At 50.7% G+C, this 12,104-nt stretch overlaps 3 protein-coding genes across 3 annotated transcripts; 1 reads left to right on the forward strand and 2 right to left on the reverse strand.

Annotated features, from left to right (window-relative positions):
• Nucleotides 1-118: 118 nt before the first annotated feature.
• ASPVEDRAFT_174422 (putative nucleotide-sugar transporter) lies at nt 119-2,281 on the reverse strand. The gene is made up of 4 exons (XM_040808757.1): nt 1,953-2,281; nt 1,812-1,888; nt 860-1,738; nt 119-783 (listed from the first exon to the last, which is right to left on the reverse strand). Exons 1-4 carry the CDS (start codon nt 2,034-2,036, stop codon nt 513-515), a joined length of 1,311 nt encoding a protein of 436 aa, XP_040671220.1. The 5' UTR covers nt 2,037-2,281; the 3' UTR covers nt 119-512.
• A 450-nt stretch (nt 2,282-2,731) lies between these two features.
• On the reverse strand, nt 2,732-7,462 carry ASPVEDRAFT_138417 (uncharacterized protein; the record flags this gene model as incomplete). The annotated part of the gene is made up of 4 exons (XM_040807486.1): nt 2,732-4,123; nt 4,175-7,027; nt 7,091-7,193; nt 7,263-7,462. 4 exons carry the CDS (start codon nt 7,460-7,462, stop codon nt 2,732-2,734), a joined length of 4,548 nt encoding a protein of 1,515 aa, XP_040671221.1.
• Nucleotides 7,463-9,758: 2,296 nt separating this feature from the next.
• Nucleotides 9,759-11,869, forward strand: ASPVEDRAFT_138057 (LMBR1 domain-containing protein; the record flags this gene model as incomplete). The annotated part of the gene is made up of 2 exons (XM_040807454.1): nt 9,759-10,060; nt 10,132-11,869. The coding sequence occupies 2 exons, from the start codon at nt 9,759-9,761 to the stop codon at nt 11,867-11,869; spliced, it is 2,040 nt and encodes a 679-aa protein (XP_040671222.1).
• Between the last annotated feature and the right edge of the window lie 235 nt (nt 11,870-12,104).

The following is a 12,104-nucleotide window of genomic DNA, read 5'->3' on the forward strand; positions in this document are numbered from 1 at the left end:
TACAACTGGTTTGATTGCGAGTTTACTCTGGCTGTGATTTTCCGTGAATCGGAATCTGAATTGAGACTGTATTTCTCATCTAAATCGCCTCTCCGCTTTCAAATATTGCCTACGGAGGGAGAGAGGAATGGTAGGGTATGTTGTTTTATCAGTTATCAGTTATAGATGATATATATATATAATATGCCTTGGACCGATATGGAAAGTCTTTGTTTAGGAAACATAGAATGGCCTTGCACATGTATAACTAGTCTTGCGAGGATAACCATCATCATAGACCCGAATAGAAATGAGGGGGAAAGCGAACAGCAAAAGCATAACCAAACCTTTCAAACTCGACTAAACTCATATCCAAAACGCCAGACTGTATTTAGAAAGCAGAGCAGCGAAGCAATGAAACAATGAACAATGAACTCGAGATCACCGAATCCGAGCGATGCATAACATATCCAACCAGTGATAAAAAGAGCAGGGCCGAAAAAGCACAAGAGCGAAAACTCGGTACATAAGTCTTAATTATGTTCAATGGGTTCCTCGGGCAAGAGGACCCTCTCTGTGGCGTCTCTGGGGAGACAGGCCTTGAGTGGGGGGCGGACAATATCGTTGAATAGAAATGTTCCATAGACGAGCAGGGCAAATCCAGCGACCTGCAGCCATTTGAAAGTCTCCCAGCCTAGACCTAGCGATACGAGCCAAATGAAAAGTGTACGGCAGGTATCAATCGTGCTGCGAGAGGTAGCAGAAACGGTACGGGTCACGGAGAGTCCGAAGAAGTTGAAACCACTGCAAGAAGGGTTGAGTTAGTCATGAAAGGGTAGGGCTTAAGAAAAAATTAAATGGAGAAAAGAAACACGCATACCCAATGCTAAGCATGATCATGAAGCTTGAGACGGCCACCGCCCTATGAGTCAGGACTTGGTGCCAGCCTTCCTTTGCGTCAAAGTATCCGTATCGTCCTGCTTCTGTGCGCCCGACGCCCAGATACAGAATGATCGACCCAATGACCGTCACAGTAAATCCAAAAACACCCTCCCACCCAACGACTTGGAGCGGCTCCATGGCGTAGTTCTCGAGGATCCACTCCTCGAGCACGAATTGTGAGGCAGTAAATATTTGGGCTGCAGCGATAAGGAGAACACCAATAACAGCTCTAACAGCCTCTGGCGTCTGTGCGACTGCCCGGATCTCCAGGGTGGCTGAATGAGCTGCCGCCACCATACCTTCTTGAGTGATATCGTGGCCTTGTTTGTCCCCAAACAGAGCGCCGGCGAGGCCAACTAGTGCAACACCGAGAACAACAATGAACAGCGCCAGCCACTGGTATAAATACAACTTGCGGTGTAAAAACAGAACACTGAAAAGCCCAACAAATAGAACCAAGGCTCCACGCGTCATTTGGTAGATACTTGCTGCGACGAACAACAGGCCAACGTTCATAAGAGTAGTACCTGCGATATCGCAACATGCCGGTGCAGCAAGAAGAAACGTCCTCAACCCTTGAAGTTTTATACGACCGTCAGATAAACGAAAGGGTTTCGATGGGTCATCGTCGTCATTGGGTCCGTCGATCGTTTGGTCCTCTTCATAATCTTCTCCGTCAACATCATTTACTGGGCGATAGCCACCGGCTAGAAGAGGCGACTGGTTCTGAAATAAACGGGAAGCAAGATAGCGTTTATATAGGTTGGTCATTAGAACGACGAGCCAGCAGCCCATCTCACCAATGAACATCTGAATACTGTTGTGACGAAGCAGGTAAGTATGATGGTTTGTTTGCTTCATGTCTCGCAACAGCGCACTGGGAACCTTACGTTTGAATCACTGGCTGTTCGAAGAGACGATGGTCTTTGGGATTTGGAGAATCACAGTTCCTAACACACTGCATATCCTGAAGATCGAGGTACATGAGCTATGATCTAGTGAGGGGGGCAACCAATGCCTAGAACCCTTACCTGGTACTTGTTGAGAATAGTATTACATACTCCTGTCACAAGCATCATTGTGACCAGGAAGGGCACGGCCGCCTTGTTTGTCATTTTGACGGTTGAAGAGCTGTGAGAAATGGCTACGAGGGGAAAGAGCAGCAAAGTCGATTGCCACAGGCCCAGGTTCGATAGCGTCCGTGGGGGCCTTGTTGACGAAAGACCGCCAATATATCCCTGCTGGAAATAAGAGCCAAGAAATAGTAAGATATATCTCAATGAAAGGCCCAAAATCTAATTGATAATCCGTCTTTGAGCAGAGTTCTGACGATGCGAGCGGGTGTTTGTTGGGGTTGGAGAGCTGGAGCGGAGTCTGTCTTATCAGGCGCGGATCTCCCGTGACCAGCATCGAATGACGACAACACGGGCAGATCCTGGCCGATCCCGAGGTTGGTATCTACATTCTACGAAGTGGCATACATTTATTTCCAACAAAATGACACACTTTCAATAAATTAAGTTATCAGATTCCCCATATTTGGTGTCCATAAAAAATCGCCAGATGCTCCAATACTGCCCTCGATAACTAGACATCTCGTAAAATCCCATTTTCGCTCACCCTACCCTGGAACGCCATTGCTAATATGAGGACAATAATCACAACAGAGATATGAAAAGACTTCCCCTCTTCAGCATATTATACATAATATCGTGCATATTTAGGCCAAAACCGACTGAGAAATAAACGCTGAAAGGGGTGTTCGCTCATTCAGATCATTATGATGCCGAGTATTGAATCTCCCCTTCTTTTACAAGGCATAAATAGCGACCCCATTGTCATCCCCACCCATCGTCCCCTCCTTGAAGTCAACCATCTCCCAGTCAATTTCTTCGCACGAGTCGTTGATTAGGACATCGTCAAATTGAGTTGGTAAACAGTACCAATCCATTGGAATCCAGCTACCGTCCGCGTTTGATTCTTTGCCAACCACATCTTCATTCTTGAGCACATCGCCGTCTTTGGGGGTCTGGGTAACGACGCCAGTCTCCACTGAGTCTGGAGTGTCTTGGTTTCCGAACATCTCGGCGTTGAGAAATTCTTCCATTGGATCCAAACTTAGATTTAGATTGTCACCCAGGTCCATGAACCCATCACGGATGGCCTCGAGAGAAATTGTACTGTTCTCCCATGGGTCTTTAGATATCGGCACGGGTTCCTGCTCTGCCGAAATCCCCGACTCTTTCTTGCCATCGCGACCTAGCGTCGGCTTCAGAGATGACGAGCTGGAAGCTTTAACAGATGACCGACTCGGAGTGGGCTGCTGGCTAGACGCTGGCGATGCGGGCTTCGTGGCCAACTGGCTTGTAACGCGTCCCATTGGAGTTGTTCCAGGAACCGGAGTCGCCGCCTCGGTCTTCACCTCTTGCTTCGTTGGAGCCGTAGTAGCCGCATTCTTTTGAGAAGGCATTTCAATGGCAAAGCCGATACCCTTGGCGAGGCCCTGTGACTCCGCTTTCTGTCCATCCTTGGCCAGGGTGGGCAAGCTTTGCAAATAAAACTCAAGAGGATCTTCAATAGGTTCCTCCGCCTTGTGGCTATCCTCAACATGCTTATCAAGATCATTCTGGGTGGTGAAGCCTTGATAGTGATATTGACAGTCGGGAATCGAGCACTTGAAAGCACCAGTAGTAGGTTTGGGTTCGGCTGCCGCTTGTTTTGTCGCTTGCGCCTTGGGCCCTGGGTGGCCGGAAACAGGGGTGCCACTTGGATGAGACTGCTTTCTCCTCTTTGGGGGAGGAAGTTTCAGCTCCTGGGGTGGTGCACCTCCCGGTCCATAAGCATGTGGAACACCCTGGGGCGATGGTGCGCCAAATGGTGCTGGCGGAATAGCAGAGGCTCCTGACGCAGCGGTCTGGCTAGACGCTCTCCGAGCCCGCTGAAGAGCTTCCTCTTGCTGCTGAAGTTGCTGAAGGTTGCTGGCGTTAAGTGGGGCCATGTTCGGGTTCGCCTGTTGCACATTAGAGCCCTGAGGCACCCCAGGACGCTGACCATTTTGCTGCTGGTTGACGCGCGCAATCATGTGATGGAACAATTTCTTAATGTAATTTGTAGTGCCTGTCAGATATTCCGGAGTTATGGTGAATTGGTCATTTAATGTCCAATCAGGACCAGGTTTGAATTGGCGCATCAATTGAATACGCTAATATGTGTTAGCATATGGGTATTGGTCGGATTAAAACGATAAACATACCATTCCAAGTAAACTTTGAACGTTTTTATCCTGGTTGGGGACTTTGGAAATAAACTGAACCAGTGCATCCATCCTACCTAAATAATCTGTACAATCACGCAACTGTTGATTCATTGTGGCCCTTTGTTCTGGTGTGACGGCAATGGCCTGCTCAGGTGGAGCATTCTTGGCAATATCATTGTATAGGTGCCGAAGCTTGTCCGGCAGGTTATTCCACGAATCCTCCGCAGCAGCTCTGTTGATTGTACCACGTGTCTGACCCTGCTGCTGTCGACGGATATGCAACTCTATTTGAGCACGTTGTTGAGGTGTCATTGCAGCCAATTGCTCCCGACTAAACGGCATGGGCGGCCGGGTCGGCACCGTTGCCGGCAGCCCTTGAGACGCCGCAGGCTGAGTTGAGCCCTGCACAGGGGAGGACTGGGCAGCCGACGTCTCCTCATTCGGTACCTTTCTTTTCGACGTTGGTGGGGTTTGTTTCGGGCCTGGTGCCTTCGCAGCCTTGGCGGGCGCCGCAGGCTGGGCCTTGGCCGCTTGACTCTGACTCGTCTGTTGAGGAGCTTGGTTCTGAGCTTGGTTTTCCGGATTCACATGGGATGCGGCGGGTGGAATAGAAGCCTGCGGTGGTAATTGTGCCTGTGCCTGTTGGCTTTGCTGGTTTGCAAGAGCCTGAGCTGCCTGTTTTTGGGCCGCTTGCACCTGCCTGTGTCGAAGCATGTCGCGCAATTGGTCGTCGCTAACATTTTGTACCTGAGAGCCAAGGCGGTGGCGAGCTAATTGAAGTTCCTCTGCAGTTATTTGTCGCATGTGTGGTATAGAGAACTGCGGTGGTTGTTGACCTGGTTGAAATTGCTGAGGATTTATAAACGGCTGTTGCGAACCCTGTGCATTTGGAGGTACCCAAGGTGTCTGGCCGTTCTGTTCAAGGTTTCGATTGCTAGTTTCCTTCAGAAGTTGAGCTAAATGGAATTTCTGGAACGTCAGCAATCTCCCCATATCCATCCCCCCGGGGAGTTGTGCGTTGGTTGCTGCAAGTTGCTTCAACTGCCCCCAGGTTCTGATGTTTTTGGGTATTGAGCCCGCATTCGGAGTGTTGAAGATCGCAGGTGGGAAGGGAAGACGATCCATCTCCCTCACTTGATCCTGAGTCATCTCCATATTCGATCCCCCTTGCGCTCGAAGAAGTTGGAGCCGATAAATTTGTTGTTGTTGTTGCTGCTGCTGCTGTTGACGTTGCTGCATAGTCATCTGTTGTACCTGATTTGGCTGCTGGGAGCCACCCATCGAGGCGATCTGCTGTTGCAATCCCATTGAGGCGCGCATATTTTGGGGATTGACCATTTGACCATTCATCATATTTTGGCCTTGGTTAGATTGTGGGATATTCTGCTGCATTGCCAGGTTTTGTTGGGCGGCACTCGCTCTAGCTAACGCTGGGTTGTTTGCCATCATTCGGCGTTGGTTGCTCATTAAGAAAGCAGTCAACTGCTCGTTAGACATGGTGGAAAGATGTTCCTGGACCTGGGGTGGAAGATTTGCAGGAATAGCGGGCCGATTTTGCACTCCTTGCCGTGCGCCCATGGGCTGAACATTGTTGGGATGCTGTCCCATGCTCGGCTGTCTTGAGGGCGGTTGTGCTTGGGCGGTGGCCTGGGCGGGAGACATTTGTCCTGGGGCTGCCATCGGACGGTTCAACATTGGCATGGCTGGGCTTTGGGATATCGGTTGCTGCATGTGGGAATTTGCTTGCCCGGCTTGTGTCATTGCCAGCTGCGCTTTCTGGGCCGCCTGTACACGTTGGGCCTGCGTTTGCGCCTGTGGTTGGGACTGAAACTGCGAGGCTTGTTGGGTCCGATCCTGCGGACCAGCTTGAGCATTCGGGGGCTGTTGTTGAGTCATAAACGGGGGGCTTATTCCAGCGTTATTTATGTTTACTTGATTTCCTTGACCCATTTGCTGTCCAACTGGAAACATGTTTTGAGATGCGGGGAACGGCTGTTGATTCATCTGGGATGAGCTAGCAGGAACCACAAGTTGGCCAGCTTCTTGAGAGCGTAATCCGTCAGCCTGTTGCCCTTGAATGTTTTCGACGTTTCCGATAAATGATGAGGGGTCGAGGGTCTGTTGATTACCCATGGAGAACGAAGGATTTCTTTGTTGTTGCATATTCACCATGTTCTGAAACATTTGGTGTTGCTGAGAGTTCATCATAGGATCTCCCATCAAGCCGTTGGCAGAGTCAACTGCATTGTTCTGGTTGTTGCGAGCCATCTCCATGCGGGAACGTTTAACTCGACGGAGGTGGCTCATCGCTTGACAGCGGAAGAAGTAGGTCATGGGGTCCATGCCTTTTTTGGAGAGATAAATCTTCTGTTCCGGGCTCATGTTCTGCAAATTGACTTTTATCTTGTTCAAATCGTCGGGTGATGTCTTCTGGTAAATTTGAGTCGCTATACGGCAGACATTGCTAAATTCCTGGGGTGATAATGAGTTCAGTTCGTCATTCAACGCAGTGGCGCCTCCAGGCCGTTGCTGGGGCCGTTGTTGCTGTTGTTGTTGTTGTTGCTGCTGCTGTTGTTGAAGCATCGCTTGTGATTGCTGCTGCTGGCGCTGCTGCAGGGTGGCTTGTTGGTTTGGATCATTCATGCCCATTTGCATCTGCTGTTGGCCAGGCATTGGCGACGCCTGCATTGGTCGGGACATTTGTTGTGGAAATGGGGACTGACCAACGCCGGCCATGCCGGTCGTCGCAGGTCCTGGTTGCATGATGCCTCCCTGCATCGCCGCCGCTTGTCTGGCGCGTGTGTCACGGATGTGGACGAGTTTGTCGTTGAACTCTCTGTCGTAATCGGCCTAGGAATTAAGGTTTAGAGTCTAGGTAATTACTAACCAGGGCGGAACCGGATCCCGGCATACCTTGGTGGCGGCTTCTTTGAACGCCTTCTGCTCGAAATTCATAGCCGCAGAGGCGGCACTTCGTAGCTCTATTTGTGGCTGTATTAAACGAAGGGAGGTTATCCTAACAGTGATAACAATTTTGTAAGTTAAAATTTTCGTATCCTAAAGGGAAAGAAAAAACCAAACTCACATCTGATGTACTTTGAATGTCCTGTCTCTCACAGAGACCTCAGCTCTCCAGCCAGTAAAGGGGCCCTGGTTTTGCAAAGCGTTGGCGACATTGGCCAAAATGTACTGGATGTCGTTCTTAGGAACACCCTGCATTTGACCCGGTGGTTTCGCGCCAGCACTCATGACCCCATTGGGATTGGGGAAATTTGCGGGGTTCATGTCAACAACCCCCTCAGCGGGGATCGAGGATAAGTCCGCGCAAGCCTTCCTGAAAAATCAGCATTCGCCGAGGAATACAGCCCCCACAGTGTTGAACTTGGATCGGACGAGACGCGTGAAAGGCAGGTAGAGCCGTGGAGAAAATAAGGCGGTACCACGATCGGCAATATGAGATTCCGATGGGAGACAATTAGGAAGCGGAGGACGAAATGCGCGACTCGATATATAGATCCAAAATATTGTGATATAAAAAGGTCGTAGTCGCTGATGTATTAGACGGTGTTGAATGGGGTAAATTTGGTAGACGGGGGATGTGTAAGTGTGTTGGTCGCAAAGGGATCGTCGCAACAGAGGAAACAAGGCGTTCGGGCACCAGAGTCAAATCACGGCCAGTTCGCTGGCAGAGGCGGGCGAGTGGCTTTTGGGGGGGAGACGGCCTCAAGATTGCACCGGCGGCGAGGGTTGGATTACTCGCAGGGATGTTTGCAGTTACACGGAACCCAAGTGGCTGCAGAACGATTCGAATCGACGTAAAGCGTCACGAACGACGGGGATTTATCGATGGGTGGAGGTGTCGAGACGAGTTTCAGGAACCAGAAGGCAGGAAAAAACAAAACCGAGAAAGACTCAGATTCCAAAGAGCTAAGTGTAGAGCAAGCGTCAGGATGATCGTAATATGAAGAAGGGGAAGGTTTGAAACGGGCTCGGCGGGAGGACGGTGGAATTGGACGCAACAAAAAAAGGAAATAAGAAACTCGAGGCCGGAAGGAAACAAAAAGTGTTGGGGCCGGTCGGAGGAAGCTTAAAATGGGATGAGGAGAGGGGAGGGCGATGGCGAGGCAGGAAAGGATAATGAGCCTACCGAAAAAGACGGCAATGGTAAAACAAGTTGCTGCCCAGTGGTGTGGCGGGCGGGCAACGATAGTCAGCTGGGCGAAGGACGATGGCCTGCGAAGACGAAGACGAAGACGAAGACGAAGATGAAGAGAGAGGGACGGGGGAAAAGAGGGCAGAAACTTGAAAGAAGAACAGGGCGGTTCTGGGATAATTAACAGCGCAGCTGTGCCCAAGGTTCACCAGCGAGAAAGCTGTTAGGGAGGGTGGTGATGGTTGTGAGTTCAGAGGATGGGAAGAGAGGAGAGGAGGGCGAGTGGTGCGGAACTAACATGAACTAGACTTTGGGGACAGGACCATGTTTTGCTCGTTTTGGGTCGAAGTCAGGAAGCTTTAGTCGCTCTAGTGCCTGTAGTGACAGCAGCAGGCGGTCCCCTCGAAGCCGGCACTAGCAGATCGGCCTGCGACTGAACTTCTGAAGAATGGAGATCGGAAGCGTTCACCCTCACCAGGTCAGTCGGATGGATGATTTGACTGGTTACTGGTGGAGAGACGCAAGGTCTGACGGCCAAGCCTTGTGTAGCAGTCTCCAGTGGCAGTCAGTGACTGTCCCGGTGCAGCCTGCTGCATGCTGGACCTGCGGATGGACGACGTGAAGAGCAGTCAGGCCAGTGTCTTGGGTTTGAGCTCTTTTCTAACCCACCGCTGTTTGAGCGGCTTCGCGACGTCTGCTACAATCGAGTCCCGTCCGGGGGCACTCCGTAGATCACTACGTCCTACGTCCGGAGTGAAAGAATGAGTTTGTTGCTAAGTGGTACAAGCATCCCGATACTAGTCTCGCCGGTCTGCAACCGGACTCGGTCGGCATCGAAATACCGTTATTATTACAATCAGAACCAAGGTACCTGAAGTTCCCCAACAAGGCACAAAATACAAATAGCTCCCTCCCTCTGTGCTACTCTCAGCAAATGCTCCAAATTTGGGCCATGTTCCAACTTGGAACTTCCAATGGTTCAAGTGCCAGGTCGTACAGTCGCCGCGAGCCAATTAGAGCCGCGTTGATTTCCGGAAACAGCCAGGTCACGTTTGGGCACGTGACCACGAGCGTCCGCTGTCGTCACTTGCCAGTTGCCTCGTTATATTGTGATTGGCACTCCCAGTTCCCTTCAATCGTCGTCAGCTTCAGCGGAGGGTCTGGATCGATCCCGTTTTAGGCTTCCATTTTCTCTCCCCTTGCGCTTTCGCCCCGCGCTCTCTTTCTGTCCTGTTCCTCACAACCTTATCCTCTCCCACAGACCCTTGCCCAGTGAACAGCGCTTTTCCGGTTCCTGGTCAATAGTCTCGCTCCTTTAGTCCAGTTGGCCGACCCGACATGGTCAATTATTGTTGATCGATCAAATCAAGACCTCTCTCCCTTCGTTGCTCCATACATGTGTCGCCGTTACTCAACGTCCCTGGCACCATGATCTCGATAGCCGCCATATCGGTGGGCTCAAGCATCTTCTTCACCTTTGCCCTCCTCATAATCTCCGTTATTGTCCTGATCCTCCTCCGGCGATTTCTGACTCTGCGAGCTACACCGGCATATCTATCCATTCCGGTCTTTCTCGCACTTGCTCTTCCTGCCAGCGTAGTACTTCTAGTCCCCATTGACCTAGCGTCGAGCTCGCGCGATGGCGGCGGTCCCAAAGCAATATGGCTTCCTGAGCGCCTTCTGCTGGTCTCGTGGCGCATCACTTACTGGTTGATATTCGTCCTCACGTGGTATGTATCCAATGGCATAACACAACTCTTGATATCCAAATTCAAATCTCATTCTCTTTTTTTAACCCCAGGGCGATTCTTCCTCTACTCGGTGAATATATCGATTCCGGATACCGCGATGCGAGGTCCCGTATCCAATATTCTATCCGGTCCAATGCCCGATACCAAATGATCATTCTTGGGTGTGCGACAGTGGGCCTAATTTATATCTCCATCCAAAATGGGTTCGAGTTTTCTACCATCAAAACCCTTGCCATGGCCCTTGCCTACGTCTGGGGTTTAGTCCTTGCAATCTTCTTGATGGGCCACGGCTTGGTATCTATCCCTCGCACTTTATTCCGCAATGCCAGTGCCAGTGGAAGATTGCGGAGGCTTCAGGCTCAGGCCCCGTTGCTGCATGACCGACTGGTGGATGCCGTCAATGACTTGGAAAGTTTGGAGGCTCAGGTAGCCCAGCTACAACATCGAAAGACCGGCACCGCGCGCGATTTCCAGGACTGGATAGAAGAACTCGCCGAAACATCAACTCCTCCTGAACATCGACTTGGAATAATAGACCCCTCGACTAGCTCCACAGTCCCTGCTGTGATTACTGAGCGCTACCTGGCTGACTTAACACGGCGCCTCCAACGGGCTCGGCACCAAAAGGCTCGCTTTGTTGATGCCTGGGATCGTTTAATTTTGACTGCAGCCGACTTACAGGCAGTCATCAATTCGTCCGCATCAAAAAAGCTCGAGTTCAATCATCACGCGCAACGCTCTACCTCCCCGCAATGGAAAGTCCTCACACCCTATATGCGCTACCAAGTGTATACAAATGTCTATCCGAATCTGCGACTTGCATTGGGAGCTGTTTTTGCGGCGGCCTCGGTATGTGTGGTCTGGTCTGAGTTGATCAAGTCGATAGCACCGCGGCTTTCTGTGGTAACCCTGTCGATCGTATCATATCATGAGACACCAGCGCCAGTTGGCTTTGGAAAGCAAATTATTGCCTCCATGTGGCTACTATATATGTGCTCCGCAGCGTTGGTTGGCGTCGGTGAAGCGAAGGTCTGGGGAAACCGAGCTTTAGTCCGGCGCAACACTTATGGTGAGAGCGCATGCTGGTATGCAAGTTTGGTGGCGAGGCTTACTGTCCCGATTGCGTATAACTTCTTGACGTTTCTACCGAAAAATGTCCGGGAAGCCACTACGTTCTACCATTTCCTTGGCCAGTGGATTGATTTGACGCCACTCGGGAAAGGGTTCGATTACTTCTTCCCAGTTTCTATTCTAATTCCTATTGGGGCTACCCTTTTCAACCTCTACGGCCGAGTTAGGAACATTTGTGGCTTTGGTCTTATCGAAGAGGACGAGGACGATCTCGAAAATAACCCCAGTGGGTATGGAATAGGTGGCTGGCGAGAAGGCCGTGAACTAATTGAGCGAGAGTTAAATGGTCTTGGCTCGCTCGGGCTCTCTACACGGAGCGAGCGGTCTCCTCGGCATTCAACACACGTGGATGGGAGCACGCAGGCGTACTCATCCTCCCGCACGCCCCTGACCGAATCAACGCGACCATTTAGGTCTACTCGAGGTGCTGTTGCCACTTCTTCCGCGGCACCGGAAGAGGAAGATGAAGAAAACTTTTTTCAGTCTTTCGCGCACCGTGTGAAAAACACCATTGAGACTGCCAGCCGGCCGCAGTGGCTTCAAAATGATTCGTTCCAATTGCCACGATGGATGGGCAATGACGGCGGAAATGATGGTGGCAGCGGCCTGGCGAGGTGGTTCGGTGGCCGTCCTACCAATGGCACAGTAAGGCTCTAGGCACGAGGCTCCAGGCTGTATTTTATTAGTGCATTGCAGCGGCGTTTATTTAGATATGATTCGGTTGTATGATAATTTTTAATAATATATAGATTTGTTACGACTCTGGCTCGACGGTGATTAAGTAGACAGCCCTTCTTTAGTACGGATCGGAATACAAGTGCTTGGACTTGTCACATATAAATAGCTCTGATGGTGGGGATACGAGTTGGCGGAAAAAATTATCGATTTACGG

Source organism: Aspergillus versicolor (assembly GCF_001890125.1).
Source record: "Aspergillus versicolor CBS 583.65 unplaced genomic scaffold ASPVEscaffold_9, whole genome shotgun sequence".
NCBI classification, from domain to species: Eukaryota; Fungi; Ascomycota; class Eurotiomycetes; order Eurotiales; family Aspergillaceae; genus Aspergillus; species Aspergillus versicolor.

What these genes read in the sequence shown, in the direction of transcription:
- ASPVEDRAFT_174422 (XM_040808757.1), bottom strand. Translation starts at nt 2,036, where the DNA reads ATGACAAACAAGGCGGCCGTGCCCTTCCTGGTCACAATGATGCTTGTG. An exon ending in CTATTCTCAACAAGTACCAG is followed by an intron (nt 1,889 to 1,952) that starts GTAAGGGTTCTA and finishes CTCGATCTTCAG; the next exon opens with GATATGCAGTGTGTTAGGAA. An exon ending in GAACAGCCAGTGATTCAAAC is followed by an intron (nt 1,739 to 1,811) that starts GTAAGGTTCCCA and finishes TCGTCACAACAG; the next exon opens with TATTCAGATGTTCATTGGTG.